Genomic DNA, 12,269 nt, shown 5'->3' with positions numbered 1-12,269 from the left:
TCCGAGCCATGCTACAGAGGAGAGCTTATTGGAACTGAGATTGAGACTGGAATTGCCTGCTGCTGCCGGGGAATATGAGAGGTAAGCTAGCGAGTAGCGCTGTAGGCCAGAGGGAGCAATTGGAAGCAGACAAACGGAATTCAAGTCAAAGAAAGTTGGGTATACTTGCTAAGGAAGAGGAGGAAACAAAAGGACCATGACAAGGCTCGAATAGTCAGATACTTGATATAAGTAGTGCTGCTAGAAAAACAAAACCACACGATATGTTGATTTCAAAATGGCTGTCATATGTATCGATTTGGGATACTTGAAGCTAAACGCTCGCACGAGTCTGGATCAGCCATCTCTCTGAACCTAGCCCACTTAATGAAGGTATTCCGAAAAGCATCCTATAGGATACATAGTTTTGAAAGCATTGATTCTAGCCAAGTAACACTTGCCAATGACAGGCATGTCTATCAAATATAAAGAAAACGAATCGTATGTTCAGAATCTGAATCGAATATACACTCTTGGGGGAAAACACGTTGCTCGACCAAACTGAATGTATTTTATGCGCCATTATATAATAACGCCCAAATCCATATGTGCCACTAAAGTACCGACAGCCCAACTCAACACACCATCAATCATCATCCCAGTAGATCATCCAAGCCATTGCCTAATGGTTGCTGGTTCTGTGCTGGCTTTGGAGCTTGCGTCTGCATTGGTGTAGAGCTCGCTGCTGGAGCACCCCAGATCCCTGCACTAGCCTTCTCCTTTGCTAGCTGTCCAAGAGCAGGACCAGAAGTAGGCGTGCTTGTCTTCTTGATACCAGCGCTCGCTGTTGACCAGAGCGATCCAAAGGCATCTCCACCAGCCGGCTTTGCCGCCCCTGGAGATTTGACAGATGAGGCTCCCGAAGCTGGCTTGGCAGCCTGTCCCGAGGGTGCTTGCACGGATGTGAAATAATTTGGCTGGGAACCTTGGTAGGCTGTTGGCCTGGGTTGTTGGGCGACTGCTGGTGGTGAGAAGGCTGAATAGTTGACTGGTGTAGGATTGGTGCTGGATGCTGGAGATATGGATGAGAACCCAACCAAGTCACTTAGGTTTGCGGCCTTAGGAGCTGAGACAGGTTGAGGAGCGGCATATTGGGTATTGGAAGTTGTGGTAGCAGTTGGTGCTGGGATAGGGAAAGATGGAGCGGGTGCCTGAGCCGATGGGGTCGCAGATTGGAAGTCATCGAAATCATCGTCATCGTCGACTGTATTGGAAGTTGTAGGCGCAGCCACTAGGGCAGATACTGGTATTGGGTCATCGAAGGAGAACAGGTCCACCTCCGGCTCCTTCTTCTTTGGCGGTTCTGGTTTCTTGGCAGCAGGTCTTTCTGTTGTCTTTCGTCGACTCGCAGATGAAGATGAAGCTTCCGCCTGCCTCCGCCCAGGCGTAGACTGTGCGCCTTCGTCATATTCATCGTATTCCTCGAATCGGTCTCGGCCACCAATCCCAGAAGCTCCACGACTGCCAGAATCTTGAAAGTCACTGGTCTGACCTCCAAATCCACCTCCGTCTCCATACACACCGCCACTGTAGCCACCATACTCGCGCCCTCCACCGCCTCCGCTCGCCTCTTCACTGCCAAATCCTCCATAACGGCTGCTGCTGGATAAGCCGGATCCGCCCAACCCACCTCCACCCTCAACACCTGTGTATTTGTTTCGCGTTGCCCGGGCCTTTTTTCGTTCTGCTCGAATTCGTTCAACATCGCTGAGAAGTTCTGCAAGCTCTTTCGCCCTGTTCCGAACGTTAAGTCCTTGGTCTTTGCCATTTTGGTCAATGAAGTGGAACTGTCTCAACATCTTGAGCAGCGTAAGATGAGAGCGGGCATCATCAATCACACGTTCTGAGCCATTCTTGATCAGAAACTCCAGAAGCTGGAGGGCTTTGTAGATTTGTCTCCATTCCTCGGCGGCCTTTTCTGTAAATCGTTTGTAGATCATGGGCATAATTTCATTGAGGAGTTGACTAGTGTATTGATTAGCAGAATTCAAGACACTTGAGATGCTAACCTACTAATTATATGTGCCATTGGCAATCTCTTGCATTAAGCTTGAACTTGCGCCCTGCCAGAAGGTTAGCATTTCCATGCATCAGGTAACGTACGAACAACGTGGGTCTAACAAAGCGGGCAAGCCAGGGAATAGACTGGATCACATACCCAAGGTTCGTTATTTGTTGCCTCTCTAACTTTGGCCTCCATCTCGGTATAGTTCATGACGGCTGGAAATTCCCATGTGAGCATCCGGACAGCTGGCGGGAATCGAGGACCCTACCATTCTGGACCTTTCGCACACCGGCTTTGAGGTCGTACAAGGTCAAATTGGCCGCAGCCTCCTTCAGACTGTTGAGATCCATGGCTGAGATGCTAGATTTGACGGCTGGGAGATGTTGTGAGGTTGCGCAAGGATATAATTATCGTGTCCCCTTCAAGAGTTGTCACTGAGCAAGAGGACAGGGGAGCCGACGAGCGCCAAGGCTGTGGAAACCCAGCCGGTTTGATGGACACGTGACCAGCAGGCCAAGCTTCCATTGGATGGACAATAGTGGGAGCAGGAACAAAGATGCAAGAAATATGGATTGAATCTAGAGACTCAATGGTGTGATTGAACAGTCACTCAGAAATAGGTGGATGCATCGCAGATGCTGTAAATATCGACCATAATATCGAGGCGAGTTTCCAAGCTAACCCCTGTCTGGCCCCTGATAGACTCAAGTAAAAAGTCAGAGCATCAACACTTTCCAACTCATCCTCTCAACAACCATCGATTATTGATCTTGTACCAACACCAGCTGCATCACCTGAACTCTAGATTTCCACTTCTAATTCCTCAATTGTGCTTACACTGTACTTTACAAGCTTCCTTCTCTCTCTTACAAGCTCGTCCACGTAGCTAGCTTCCCCGGCTCTTGTACTTGTCCATATCTAGGTACGTACACTTTTTTAGATGCATGGGGAGACCGGTGATGGACGCAGTATGCGGCCTGAATCACAGCCATTGCGGTGGATGTGAGCTCGCAGAGGAGGGTGGGAAAGCTGCTTTCTCGAGCTCTCTTCTTGCCTTTCTTGCTCTTCCCCTCTCCAGATTTTGACTGGCATGGCGGAAACGGGAGCTCCCTTATTGCCTGCAGAAGTAGCTTCTGACTCCAGAAGACCCGATCCTGGAAGCAGACAGCAGCTTCGCGCTTTTGCCTCCCCCTGGGAAAGCTCAAGCGGTGCACTCTGCACACGGGGCTATGTCCCAAAGAGAGAACCGACTGAGCAGGTCCCAGGGTGGATGAGCTCAAGGCAGGACAGGAGAAGAGAGTCGAGCGAGTTGAGCGAGTCGAGCTCCTGAAACTTGCAAGCCGAAGCTGAAGCTCAACCATGGCCTGGCTCTTCTGTTCCATTCCGTCAGCAACCGCCGGAAGCCCCTCCCTCTCCCCTCTCCTCTCCTCCGATCCTGTCATCATCCCTGGCCTGTCTGGCCTTGCCTGGCACTCGACCCAACCCAACCCAACACCGCCCCGAGGACTACCACCTCCACCTCCTTGACTTGCAGCTGCGCTGCCATGCGCTGCCCTGCTTTCACCGCCCCCCGCCAATCAGCTGTGCACAATGGGTTGAAAATGGGTTGAAATGGAGTGGATTCCAAGCTAACCAATCGGGCGCTAGCGTCTTTCTTCCCTTCAGGTCAAAATGATGCCCCGCCTTCTTCGACAACCCCTCCATTCTGTTTCCTCCCCATTCGCAAAATCCTTCACCAACAAACCATCCACAACCAGATACTTCCACGCAACATCAGCAAACATGGCCATCAAGACGTGAGTCCCCAAGCTGTATCGAGTACGTGTCTCATCAATACTGACTAGCATAGTTTCTTCGACGTTACCTGGGAAGGCCCAGTTCTAGATGCATCCGGAAAGCAGACCAAAGCGGTTGCTGGTAAGTCTCTACTCCTGCCTCATTCCTCACCATTGAATATCGACATCATCATCAACAACCTCATACTCGGTCACCAAGTACTCCTCCTTGGCACGCACTGGCATCTATTTACCTTCACCTTCATCTATATTACATTGTTGTTGTTACTGTTAATGTTGTTGTTGATGATGCCGTTGATGCATTACCCCACCCCACCTCGTTCCCGCCATGGAAAACATGGGCTGACAATTCCCTCTCAACAGAGCAATCCGGCACCATCAACTTCATCCTCTACGATGACGTTGTCCCAAAAACTGCTGAGAACTTCCGTGCGCTCTGTACCGGCGAGAAGGGTTTCGGATACGCTGGCTCTGCCTTCCACCGCATTATCCCTCAGTTCATGCTTCAGGGAGGTGACTTCACCCGTGGCAACGTTCGTACCTCTCCTCCACAACAACACATACCATCGTCTCACATCTATACAGGGCACTGGTGGCAAGTCCATCTACGGTGAGAAGTTCGCCGATGAGAACTTCTCCAGAAAGCACACCAAGCCAGGACTTCTCTCCATGGCCAACGCTGGACCAAACACGTAAGCAACGCACGCCCCTTTCGATCCAAGACATAACAATAACTAACATTGGGTTTCTACAGCAACGGCTCCCAGTTCTTCATTACCACCGTCGTCACCAGCTGGCTCGATGGCAAGCACGTTGTCTTCGGTGAGGTCGCTGATGAGCAATCCTTGGCTGTCGTCAGGGCTCTCGAGGCTACCGGATCCGGCAGCGGAAAGGTTAACTACAACAAGAAGCCAACCATCGTCAAGTCTGGTGTCTTGTAAATTTGCCTTCCGTAGTCGTGGTGTGAGCTGCGAATCATACTTGAGATATGGCCTGGTGATACGATAGTGCTGCTTCTCTTGCATGGATTTGGCAGGGTGCTGAAGGGGACGAAAAGTTAATTATGAGTCCGAAATGACACTGATTTTCACACACCATATATTGTGCATTGACTTTGAATATGATTGCATCAACATGACTCTCTCGCCTCTGACGTCAACCGAGTTGTTTACTTGCCGTGTCCTCGCTACGGTTAGGTACTTTCGTATGACCAACACTGAGTGCTCAACCGCCTCATCACTTTGGGCAAACTCGTTTGCAAATCTGCTAAGATTGCAACGAAAAGTCTTTAACTTGATACTCTTGCGCAATTCTACCCGCACCACACATAGCATCACCATCTTTTGACTTTCAAAATCAGTCGCGTAGGTAGAGTGAAACATAACTGCTTGCTTTATTCTTCCCATCACTGAGTCCCTCATGCCGTGGCTGCCATAGATCAATTATATTGTCATTGTGTTCATGGTAATTGAATTCTCTCGAGACATACAGTACAGACATGCAGACAATTTATGTGTCCTGGTATCATTCCATTCAATTCCCAAACTCCAAAACCAATCAAATGGCAACGCCCACTTTCCATCCAGCCATCTGGCGACGCTATGCTTGTAAATTCAAAAGTTATTTTTGTCTTCCTATCCATTCGACCTTCCATCCAGTATGACTCCAATGCAAAATGCCTGCCATCTATACATCTGTATGTACGACAGATCTCTCCAAATGGCCCCAGTCGCTGACGGGCTGTTGACGTTTAAATGCTCAACCAGTCATTGAAATACTCGCAATTCGATGGACTAACTGGCCCTCCCTCCTCACAGAGGTCAAACACCGGACACCTCCCACAGGGCACCTCACTCAATAAACTGGACCTCTCCTCCTCTTCCATCAAGCTCTTCCTCAGCGCCCTGTACGAAACACCCTCACTACCATTTATCACCCGATCGATCCGATCGTCGTAGCACATAATATCCAGCAGCTGCTGTATGTCATTCGCCGCCAGGGTCTGCGAGAAGATATTGGCATTCTCCACGAAGAGAGTCAGTTCATCCAGTGTCGGGTAACCTTGATATCCTGCAGGCATGGGAAGCATATTATCGTATTTGCGCTTCTTGGCTGCTACCTCCGAGTCTGGCTCGTCCTTGACTCTCGCGCCGAGACCTTGATCACGCATGGCCTTGATCTCCTCAGGCGTCATCTTCTTATGTACCTTCTTCGCCTGGCGCACAGGACTGACGTTGTGTTTGGAGTGGTAGAATGTGCGCTTCATGATGTAGTCGAACAGGACTTTGATGACCGTGTTGATGAACTCCTCGTCTAGCTCGCCGTCTGTGAACCATGGACCACCTGTGGCGCGCTCGCTTGGACGAAGGGAAGACAAGATGTACATTTTGCGGGTGGGGTGCTCGACCGACTTCATCTCAGAAATCATATTGCGGGCTTTGAGGTGCTTAATTGCGGATTGGAATATGGAGTCGTGGAGGTTGGTTTTCATTTTGATGGTTTTGGACCAGGCGCCGTCCGAGGCGGCTTCATCGATGAGGGCGTAGACTATTTCTTGTTCTGCTGTGAGGCCGCGGTAGCTGGGTGGGAGTTAGCCATGTATTTTACACTTTGAATCCAATCCAGATCCTGTCGCAAGTCCAATTTCACTTCCAGACAAGGAAGAAATCCATAAATACAAATTACAGCGGTTCAAACGTACCGTTTAGCATCCTCCGCAGTCCTTAACATCCAAGCAACGCCATCCGTCATAACAGTTCGGAAGAACTTGTCATCAATGAGCTTCTGCACCACCTGCAGGAGCACATTCAAATCGTCCCCAGGAATCACATCCAAGTCAATGATATCCTGCTGCCGGAACGTCATTTTGGGATCCAATCCATTCTCCTCCCAGACTGCGAAACAGCCATTGTACACAGCATCCTTCAAGGCTGTGATTTCTGATGCAGCAGCACTGCCAGAAGACGCCATTGTGTGCCAAGTCGCGGGGTTTCGGGCGTGGCAGATTGAGGGCGAGGGGCTACTGGCTTGAGAGAAACATTGAATTACTGGAGAAATTAGATAGTGAGCCGGAGATTCGAAGAGGGGTTCTGCGTTGTGGTTTGAGAGATTATATTCGGCTCGAATAAATTTTGGTTTGGTCGTCGCCGAGTCATCAAGTTGGGGAAATTCTACGCGAGGGGTCGCGAGGCTGGGACGTGTGGGACACGGCAGCCGCTAAGAAGCAGTTTGATAGCCTTCTAAGTTACAGTATTATATAAGTATCACCCTCTTTCGTTATCATTGCCGTTCACATTCACAATCACAATCACAATCAACCAAGGCACCAACAAAATCGTCATTTTCACATGCAGCAAGTGTCGAAACTCTTCGCTTCGCGTTCGCGTTCGCTCTGAGCCTGCTGCGCATTCAGGCTCATCATTGGCTCGGTCATACAGTATTCCTTCCATCCTGTGCAGCATGACAAGACGTCCCAACAGTTTGAGAGATTAAGAGTCGAGTCGAGATGAGATGGTTCAAGTTGAGACCTGCGTCTCGTCTCCTCCATGGCTCCACAAAAGGATGAGTGCCGTAGGACAACCACAAAGCCGTCAATGCTTCCGAGGATCTGCACTTCGATATCCAGGTCTCATAGGCTGCATGCTGTCGCCATTACCGCGCTGCCAGCCTCATGTTTCCAGTGCCTGTAGCGCGGCCCACAGGCGCGCCTAAGTCTCCGGCTCTCTCCCCGGTCTACAGCCTCTCATCTCAGACTCGATGTAAGAATAGGATCACGGGTGTCTTGGTCGTAACCGCGAAGCTGGTCCTGTTGTTTGGCTCACAGTCGTCGGTCGGTTATTGAAGCGCCCGCCCACCAAGCGACCTTTGCCCAGGATGCGTTCCCATTGGCCACCTCAGCGGCTGTCATAACATGACTTTTGTATCAGCAATTTATAGAGTCACAGCTTTCATCTGTTGCTCAGATATGCTCGTGGTCTCGACTTTCCTCACCGTGTCTCATTGATGAATACTTAAGAGGATTGAGTCCGCTGGTTTGCTTCCATTCTTCATCTCATTCATTCATCTCATCTCCGCGCCTCTCACCACTACAAAACGATCTCTTTCCTATTCTTTGCGTTTCATTCTTGCATCTCCTTGAGACTGTCTCTTCTGATACAATACTATCTTGGTCACTCTTTCGCTGCTAGCCCAGCCACTTTCACTCAATCAATTCAGTGATCACTTTTCATACACCAACACGGCCAAATCGTCAACCTTCATTCCTTATATAGGTCCAGTCGTCATCAACGGTATCATTTACACACCTTCTTCCGAGCCTCTTACTCCAAAAGTACCTCAACCATCAAAGGAGTTCCACCATCCACAAATAGTCGAATATCCAAAACCGGTCACAAAACCAGCAAGCTTTCACTCTTTCCACGACGAAGATCATCAGCCAGAAGTCAATTCTTCTAGTCATTTCCAATCTTTCTTTCCACCTCCAACTCGCGACTTTCAAACACAAACCGACTTTCAACGCCCAACCGCCAAAATGCCAGGACCACAATTCGGAGCTCTTGGTGCTACCTTCACCGTCGTGCGTGCCATGCAATTCGTCTCCCTCATCGCCATCATCGGCATGACCTCGAACTTCATTGATCAGATGGTCAAGCTCGACCAAAAGCCACCGTCTGTTCTGATCGGTACTCTCAGTGTCGTATGTCTCACATATCCCATTCCATCTCCTCCATACGTCCCACTAACAATATCCTTAGACTGTGATTACCGTTCTCTACATCCTAATCTCCTACGTTCTCTACTGGGACAGCATGCTCCCCTTCCTCGTCTCAACGGCGCTGGACTCCACCATCCTCATCGCCGTGATCGTCGTCGCTGTCACAGTTGGCAAGCCTCTCTCATACCTCGACTGCGCTGCGCTCTCCAACGATGGCGGCAGCACCTCATCCTTCCTCGCTTCCGTTGGTGAGAACATGAGCAAGGTCAATTACTGGGTCTGGGCAGGTGCGTCCAAGACGACGTGTTTTGAGTTGAAGAGTATCTGGGGATTGAGCATCGCATTGTGCATTCTGTTTGCGTTCAGCAGTGTGGTCAGTGTTTGCCTTTGGAGGAAGCTGAAGGTCGTCGGGCCAGCAAAGGACATCGAGAACTGAGACTTCTCTTTCCTGGCTGTTCACAACCCGCTACGGCAGAACCTGGGTTCAACGTCCTCTTCAGTGGACAGCAAGAAAGGGACTGGTTGTAAAGGCACGCAAGAGACGGATTCACAGGGCCTCAACGGCACAAATGGTGGCTCGTATTGCTTACACATTCGTTTGTTCTAACAAAAGGTGGAAGAATAATCAGTTGTTGACTGATGGGTAATAATTGGATTGGCAACTGGAGTTTTTGAATTGGACACAGGTCCTAATAATGCATCAATAGATCCGCGTTGATATTCTGACCTGCTCTACCTTCTTTGACTTGGTGAATGTTTTGATGCGCTACGATATTCTTTGTTGGTTCATCCCACTTTGCAATGCGCAGTTGCTTGTGTGCTAACGTGGAGACCTATGTTGTGTTATTGCGTGTGCTTCGCGAACAATTGAGCCAGCCAACTCTAAAATTGATATTCCCTTGACCAGAGTACAACTCAAAGAGCTCTTTCTAGATTTCTTAGTGGCCACATTCTAATCTTGGTAAGCAGTCTATCTATTACAATGCTCGGATATACACCTCTCTAAAGGAAATGCAGTTTGTGGTGACAGATACTTAGACAATGCTTTCACATCTTGGGAAGAACTTTTATGGGATGTCATGAACATCATCTTCCGAGTTCACAATGGTAACAAGACAGAAAATCATACAGCGAAAGAACCATGCGTCCTTCCCTGGCCAGTGGGAAAATTTCTACCATTCTATTTGAAGGAGAGGCGACAGATGGAGTTTGTTCCGAGATGATGATAGGTTGGGTAGAACTGAAGCCATTCTTCATCATCCTGCAGTCAGTACACAATTTCACTATTGCAAGTCACGTAAATCATACATAATATAAGGTTTCATTCCATCGCAATGCAATTGATTGATGAACACGCTAAAACCCGAGCACGAAAGTCAAGCACACAAGCACCTAAAGTACACCTCCTACCTAGCTTATGACTAGAGAACGTCTCATTTATCGTCAAGCCATACAAACAGGCTTAAGATCTCCATTAGATTTGATAGCATCAGCTCTTTTTGCCACTCTCACCAATAGGCACTTCAATTGCTAGACATTGCATTATCTTCCTCTGGCGCAAATCTCCTTGAAGCGTTGTTGGCTCAGCGAGCTGATCATCTACCGACACGGATCACGCCTGCAGCGACGAGCTTCTGAATCTTGACGCGGATACCGGGGTTCTTCATGTGTTCTTGAAGAGCAGCTGGGTCGCCTTGGGCTTGTTGAAGGATGCTCTGCATGATTGGGTCTTGCATGATGCCGATGATCTGCACAACATATTAGTAAATAAATTGAAATGGTGGATCAAGGCAACGACATACCTCTGGATCTCTCTGGATTCTCTCCTTCGTCTGTTCCTCAGTCTCGTTCTCACGTGCGCTGTACATAGCTGCATAAGCCTTTTGCTGCTGTTGCTCGATTTCTCTCGCATTAGCCTTGGTGACATCGACCTCCGCAGCCTCGGTACACGTATCGACACACTTGGAGTACTCTCTCATGCCGAAGTAAGCCTGGGCTTTGCGTAGGTAGGCGCGGATAAACTTAGGGTCCTTCTTGATAGCTGTGTTGCAGTCATCGATGGCGCTAGGGAACTCGAGGAGCTTGATGAAAGCAGCGGCACGATTGCTGAAGCCTCGTGGGTCCTCTGGCGCACGTTGGATCATATCAGTATATGCTGCAACCGCGCCTGGCCAATCTGACTCCTTGAACTTGGCGTTACCGAGCTCACGGGCCTCCTCAGCCTTCTCGGGGTCGATAAGTGCCTGTCTTGCCGCTTCAACTTGACTCTTCTCGGCAGCACGAAGCTTGTTGACGGTTTCTGGGATACGGTGCTCTGTGAGAGACTTCTTGTAATTCTCGATGGCCTTGGGCAGATCTCCCTGCTTTTCGTATGAAGAACCAATACGAGCATATGACTTTGCAATCATCTTGAAATCCGCATAAATCTCGCGACCTTCCTCAACAGCCTTCTCACATGCCTTGATCGCCTCGTCGTACTCTCCCTTCTCGAAATGGGCAGCACCAAGGTTGTTGAGGTAGGTGATATCCTTATAGAGTTCCCAGGCCTTGGTGTAGTGTGCAATAGCCTCGTCGAAATTCCTCTTCTTGTAGTTGTCCGTGCCCAACTTCTTCTCTGCCTCAGCAGCGGCCTTGGCCTTGGCCTTCTCGGCGGCCTCCTCATCCTCAGGCTCCGGCTCCGGGGTGGGCTCCTTCTTGGGCGGTGGTGGTGCCTGAGCAGAAGCAGGGCGCGCATCTGGCATTGGGATATCCTCCTCGGTCTCTCGTGGTGCAGATCCTGGCTCTCCACCCGCACCTGGCATGCCTCCCATCATATCCATGTCCACACCCATGAGAACACCAAGTACCTGGATCATTCTTGGATCGGAGAACATCGACTGGGTATCATTTGGGTTGTTTCTGACTTGCTGGAGCTTTGCCATAAAGCTTGGGTCTGCTAGGAGCTTGCTTGTCTTTGGGTTGGCAGCGAGCTTTTGAATCAGTTGAGGGTCGTTGAACATGCCTCCAAGGCCGGCAGATGGATCGCCGGTGACACCGTCTATTTAAGGTCAGTAATATCCCCAGCTAGCATAGGTTGCCGGGTTCTCACCTTCTCTGGCTTCAGCATCGATTGCGCGCTTGACAGAAGCAAGGCCAGCTTTGTTTTGCGAATTATTTGGATCCAGCTTCAAACCCTCCTCGTACGCATCCATAGCTCCAATGAGGTCTCCCAAGCCATGCTTCGCAGCTCCCTTACGTCCCCAGCCTTTGGCCCAGTCAGGCTTGATCTCTGTAACCTTGTCAGCATCCTCCAGCGCATGTTGGTAGTCTTTCTTTGATGCGTAGGCAGCAGAACGATTCGAGAACAGGATGTGGTTCGTAGGTTCGATTTCTATCGCCTCTGTGAATTTGGAGCTTATATACAGTCAGCTTAAATCCTATGAATAGAGAGGCATACGCATGAGTTGCGCTACACGAGGAGCGTGCTCCAGTCTGGAGATACCTCGAAAACGAAAGTAAACAAGAGGGGTTTTGCTCACATAGCCTCGTCGAAGTTCTTCTCCGCGATCGCCTTATTACCAAGAGCTTTGAGTTCGTCCGCCATGTTAAAGGTGTTTGGGAAGAATAGTTTATCGTGGGTATTTCTGGTCGTATTTTGAAAATGAGAAAATTGAGGAAAGTTGAAAGAGTTGAAATTCAAGTCTCTCAAGCATTCAGCACCTTCGACTTCTAGAGC

At 49.5% G+C, this 12,269-nt stretch overlaps 5 protein-coding genes across 5 annotated transcripts; 2 read left to right on the top strand and 3 right to left on the bottom strand.

Annotated features, from left to right (window-relative positions):
- On the bottom strand, positions 1 to 2,653 carry ENT3 (Epsin-3, clathrin recruitment and traffic between the Golgi and endosome). Its single transcript, XM_058506074.1, has 4 exons — positions 2,313 to 2,653; positions 2,198 to 2,259; positions 2,053 to 2,102; positions 1 to 2,004 (listed from the first exon to the last, which is right to left on the bottom strand). Exons 1-4 carry the CDS (start codon positions 2,392 to 2,394, stop codon positions 633 to 635), a joined length of 1,566 nt encoding a protein of 521 aa, XP_058358597.1. The 5' UTR covers positions 2,395 to 2,653; the 3' UTR covers positions 1 to 632.
- A 1,062-nt stretch (positions 2,654 to 3,715) lies between these two features.
- Positions 3,716 to 4,781, top strand: CSR1 (phosphatidylinositol transfer protein csr1; the record flags this gene model as incomplete). The annotated part of the gene is made up of 5 exons (XM_058506073.1): positions 3,716 to 3,840; positions 3,894 to 3,961; positions 4,204 to 4,373; positions 4,426 to 4,532; positions 4,595 to 4,781. 5 exons carry the CDS (start codon positions 3,716 to 3,718, stop codon positions 4,779 to 4,781), a joined length of 657 nt encoding a protein of 218 aa, XP_058358596.1.
- An 809-nt stretch (positions 4,782 to 5,590) lies between these two features.
- Positions 5,591 to 6,331, bottom strand: RPC34 (34-kDa subunit of RNA polymerase III (C); the record flags this gene model as incomplete). The annotated part of the gene is made up of 1 exon (XM_058506072.1): positions 5,591 to 6,331. The coding sequence occupies one exon, from the start codon at positions 6,329 to 6,331 to the stop codon at positions 5,591 to 5,593; it is 741 nt and encodes a 246-aa protein (XP_058358595.1).
- Positions 6,332 to 8,371: 2,040 nt separating this feature from the next.
- Positions 8,372 to 8,990, top strand: ONS95_012441 (uncharacterized protein; the record flags this gene model as incomplete). Its single annotated transcript, XM_058506071.1, has 2 exons — positions 8,372 to 8,536; positions 8,595 to 8,990. The coding sequence occupies 2 exons, from the start codon at positions 8,372 to 8,374 to the stop codon at positions 8,988 to 8,990; spliced, it is 561 nt and encodes a 186-aa protein (XP_058358594.1).
- An 887-nt stretch (positions 8,991 to 9,877) lies between these two features.
- STI1 (Hsp90 cochaperone) lies at positions 9,878 to 12,244 on the bottom strand. Its single transcript, XM_058506070.1, has 4 exons — positions 12,073 to 12,244; positions 11,643 to 11,947; positions 10,357 to 11,591; positions 9,878 to 10,302 (listed from the first exon to the last, which is right to left on the bottom strand). The coding sequence occupies exons 1-4, from the start codon at positions 12,135 to 12,137 to the stop codon at positions 10,150 to 10,152; spliced, it is 1,758 nt and encodes a 585-aa protein (XP_058358593.1). The 5' UTR covers positions 12,138 to 12,244; the 3' UTR covers positions 9,878 to 10,149.
- Positions 12,245 to 12,269: the final 25 nt, after the last annotated feature.

The sequence above is a fragment of the Cadophora gregata genome, assembly GCF_030347475.1.
Source record: "Cadophora gregata isolate MNR1 chromosome Unknown scaffold_6, whole genome shotgun sequence".
NCBI classification, from domain to species: Eukaryota; Fungi; Ascomycota; class Leotiomycetes; order Helotiales; family Ploettnerulaceae; genus Cadophora; species Cadophora gregata.
Note: the sequence above shows the minus strand (reverse complement) of the source record. Positions and strands in the feature narration are given on the sequence as shown.

Coding starts and splice junctions, on each gene's coding strand:
- STI1 (XM_058506070.1), bottom strand. CDS start 12,137: ATGGCGGACGAACTCAAAGCTCTTGGTAATAAGGCGATCGCGGAGAAG. Junction 11,948..12,072: donor AAGAACTTCGACGAGGCTAT/GTGAGCAAAACC, acceptor ACTGTATATAAG/CTCCAAATTCACAGAGGCGA. Junction 11,592..11,642: donor CGATGCTGAAGCCAGAGAAG/GTGAGAACCCGG, acceptor GACCTTAAATAG/ACGGTGTCACCGGCGATCCA.
- ENT3 (XM_058506074.1), bottom strand. CDS start 2,394: ATGGATCTCAACAGTCTGAAGGAGGCTGCGGCCAATTTGACCTTGTAC. Junction 2,103..2,197: donor CAACAAATAACGAACCTTGG/GTATGTGATCCA, acceptor ACCTTCTGGCAG/GGCGCAAGTTCAAGCTTAAT. Junction 2,005..2,052: donor GCCAATGGCACATATAATTA/GTAGGTTAGCAT, acceptor TCAATACACTAG/TCAACTCCTCAATGAAATTA.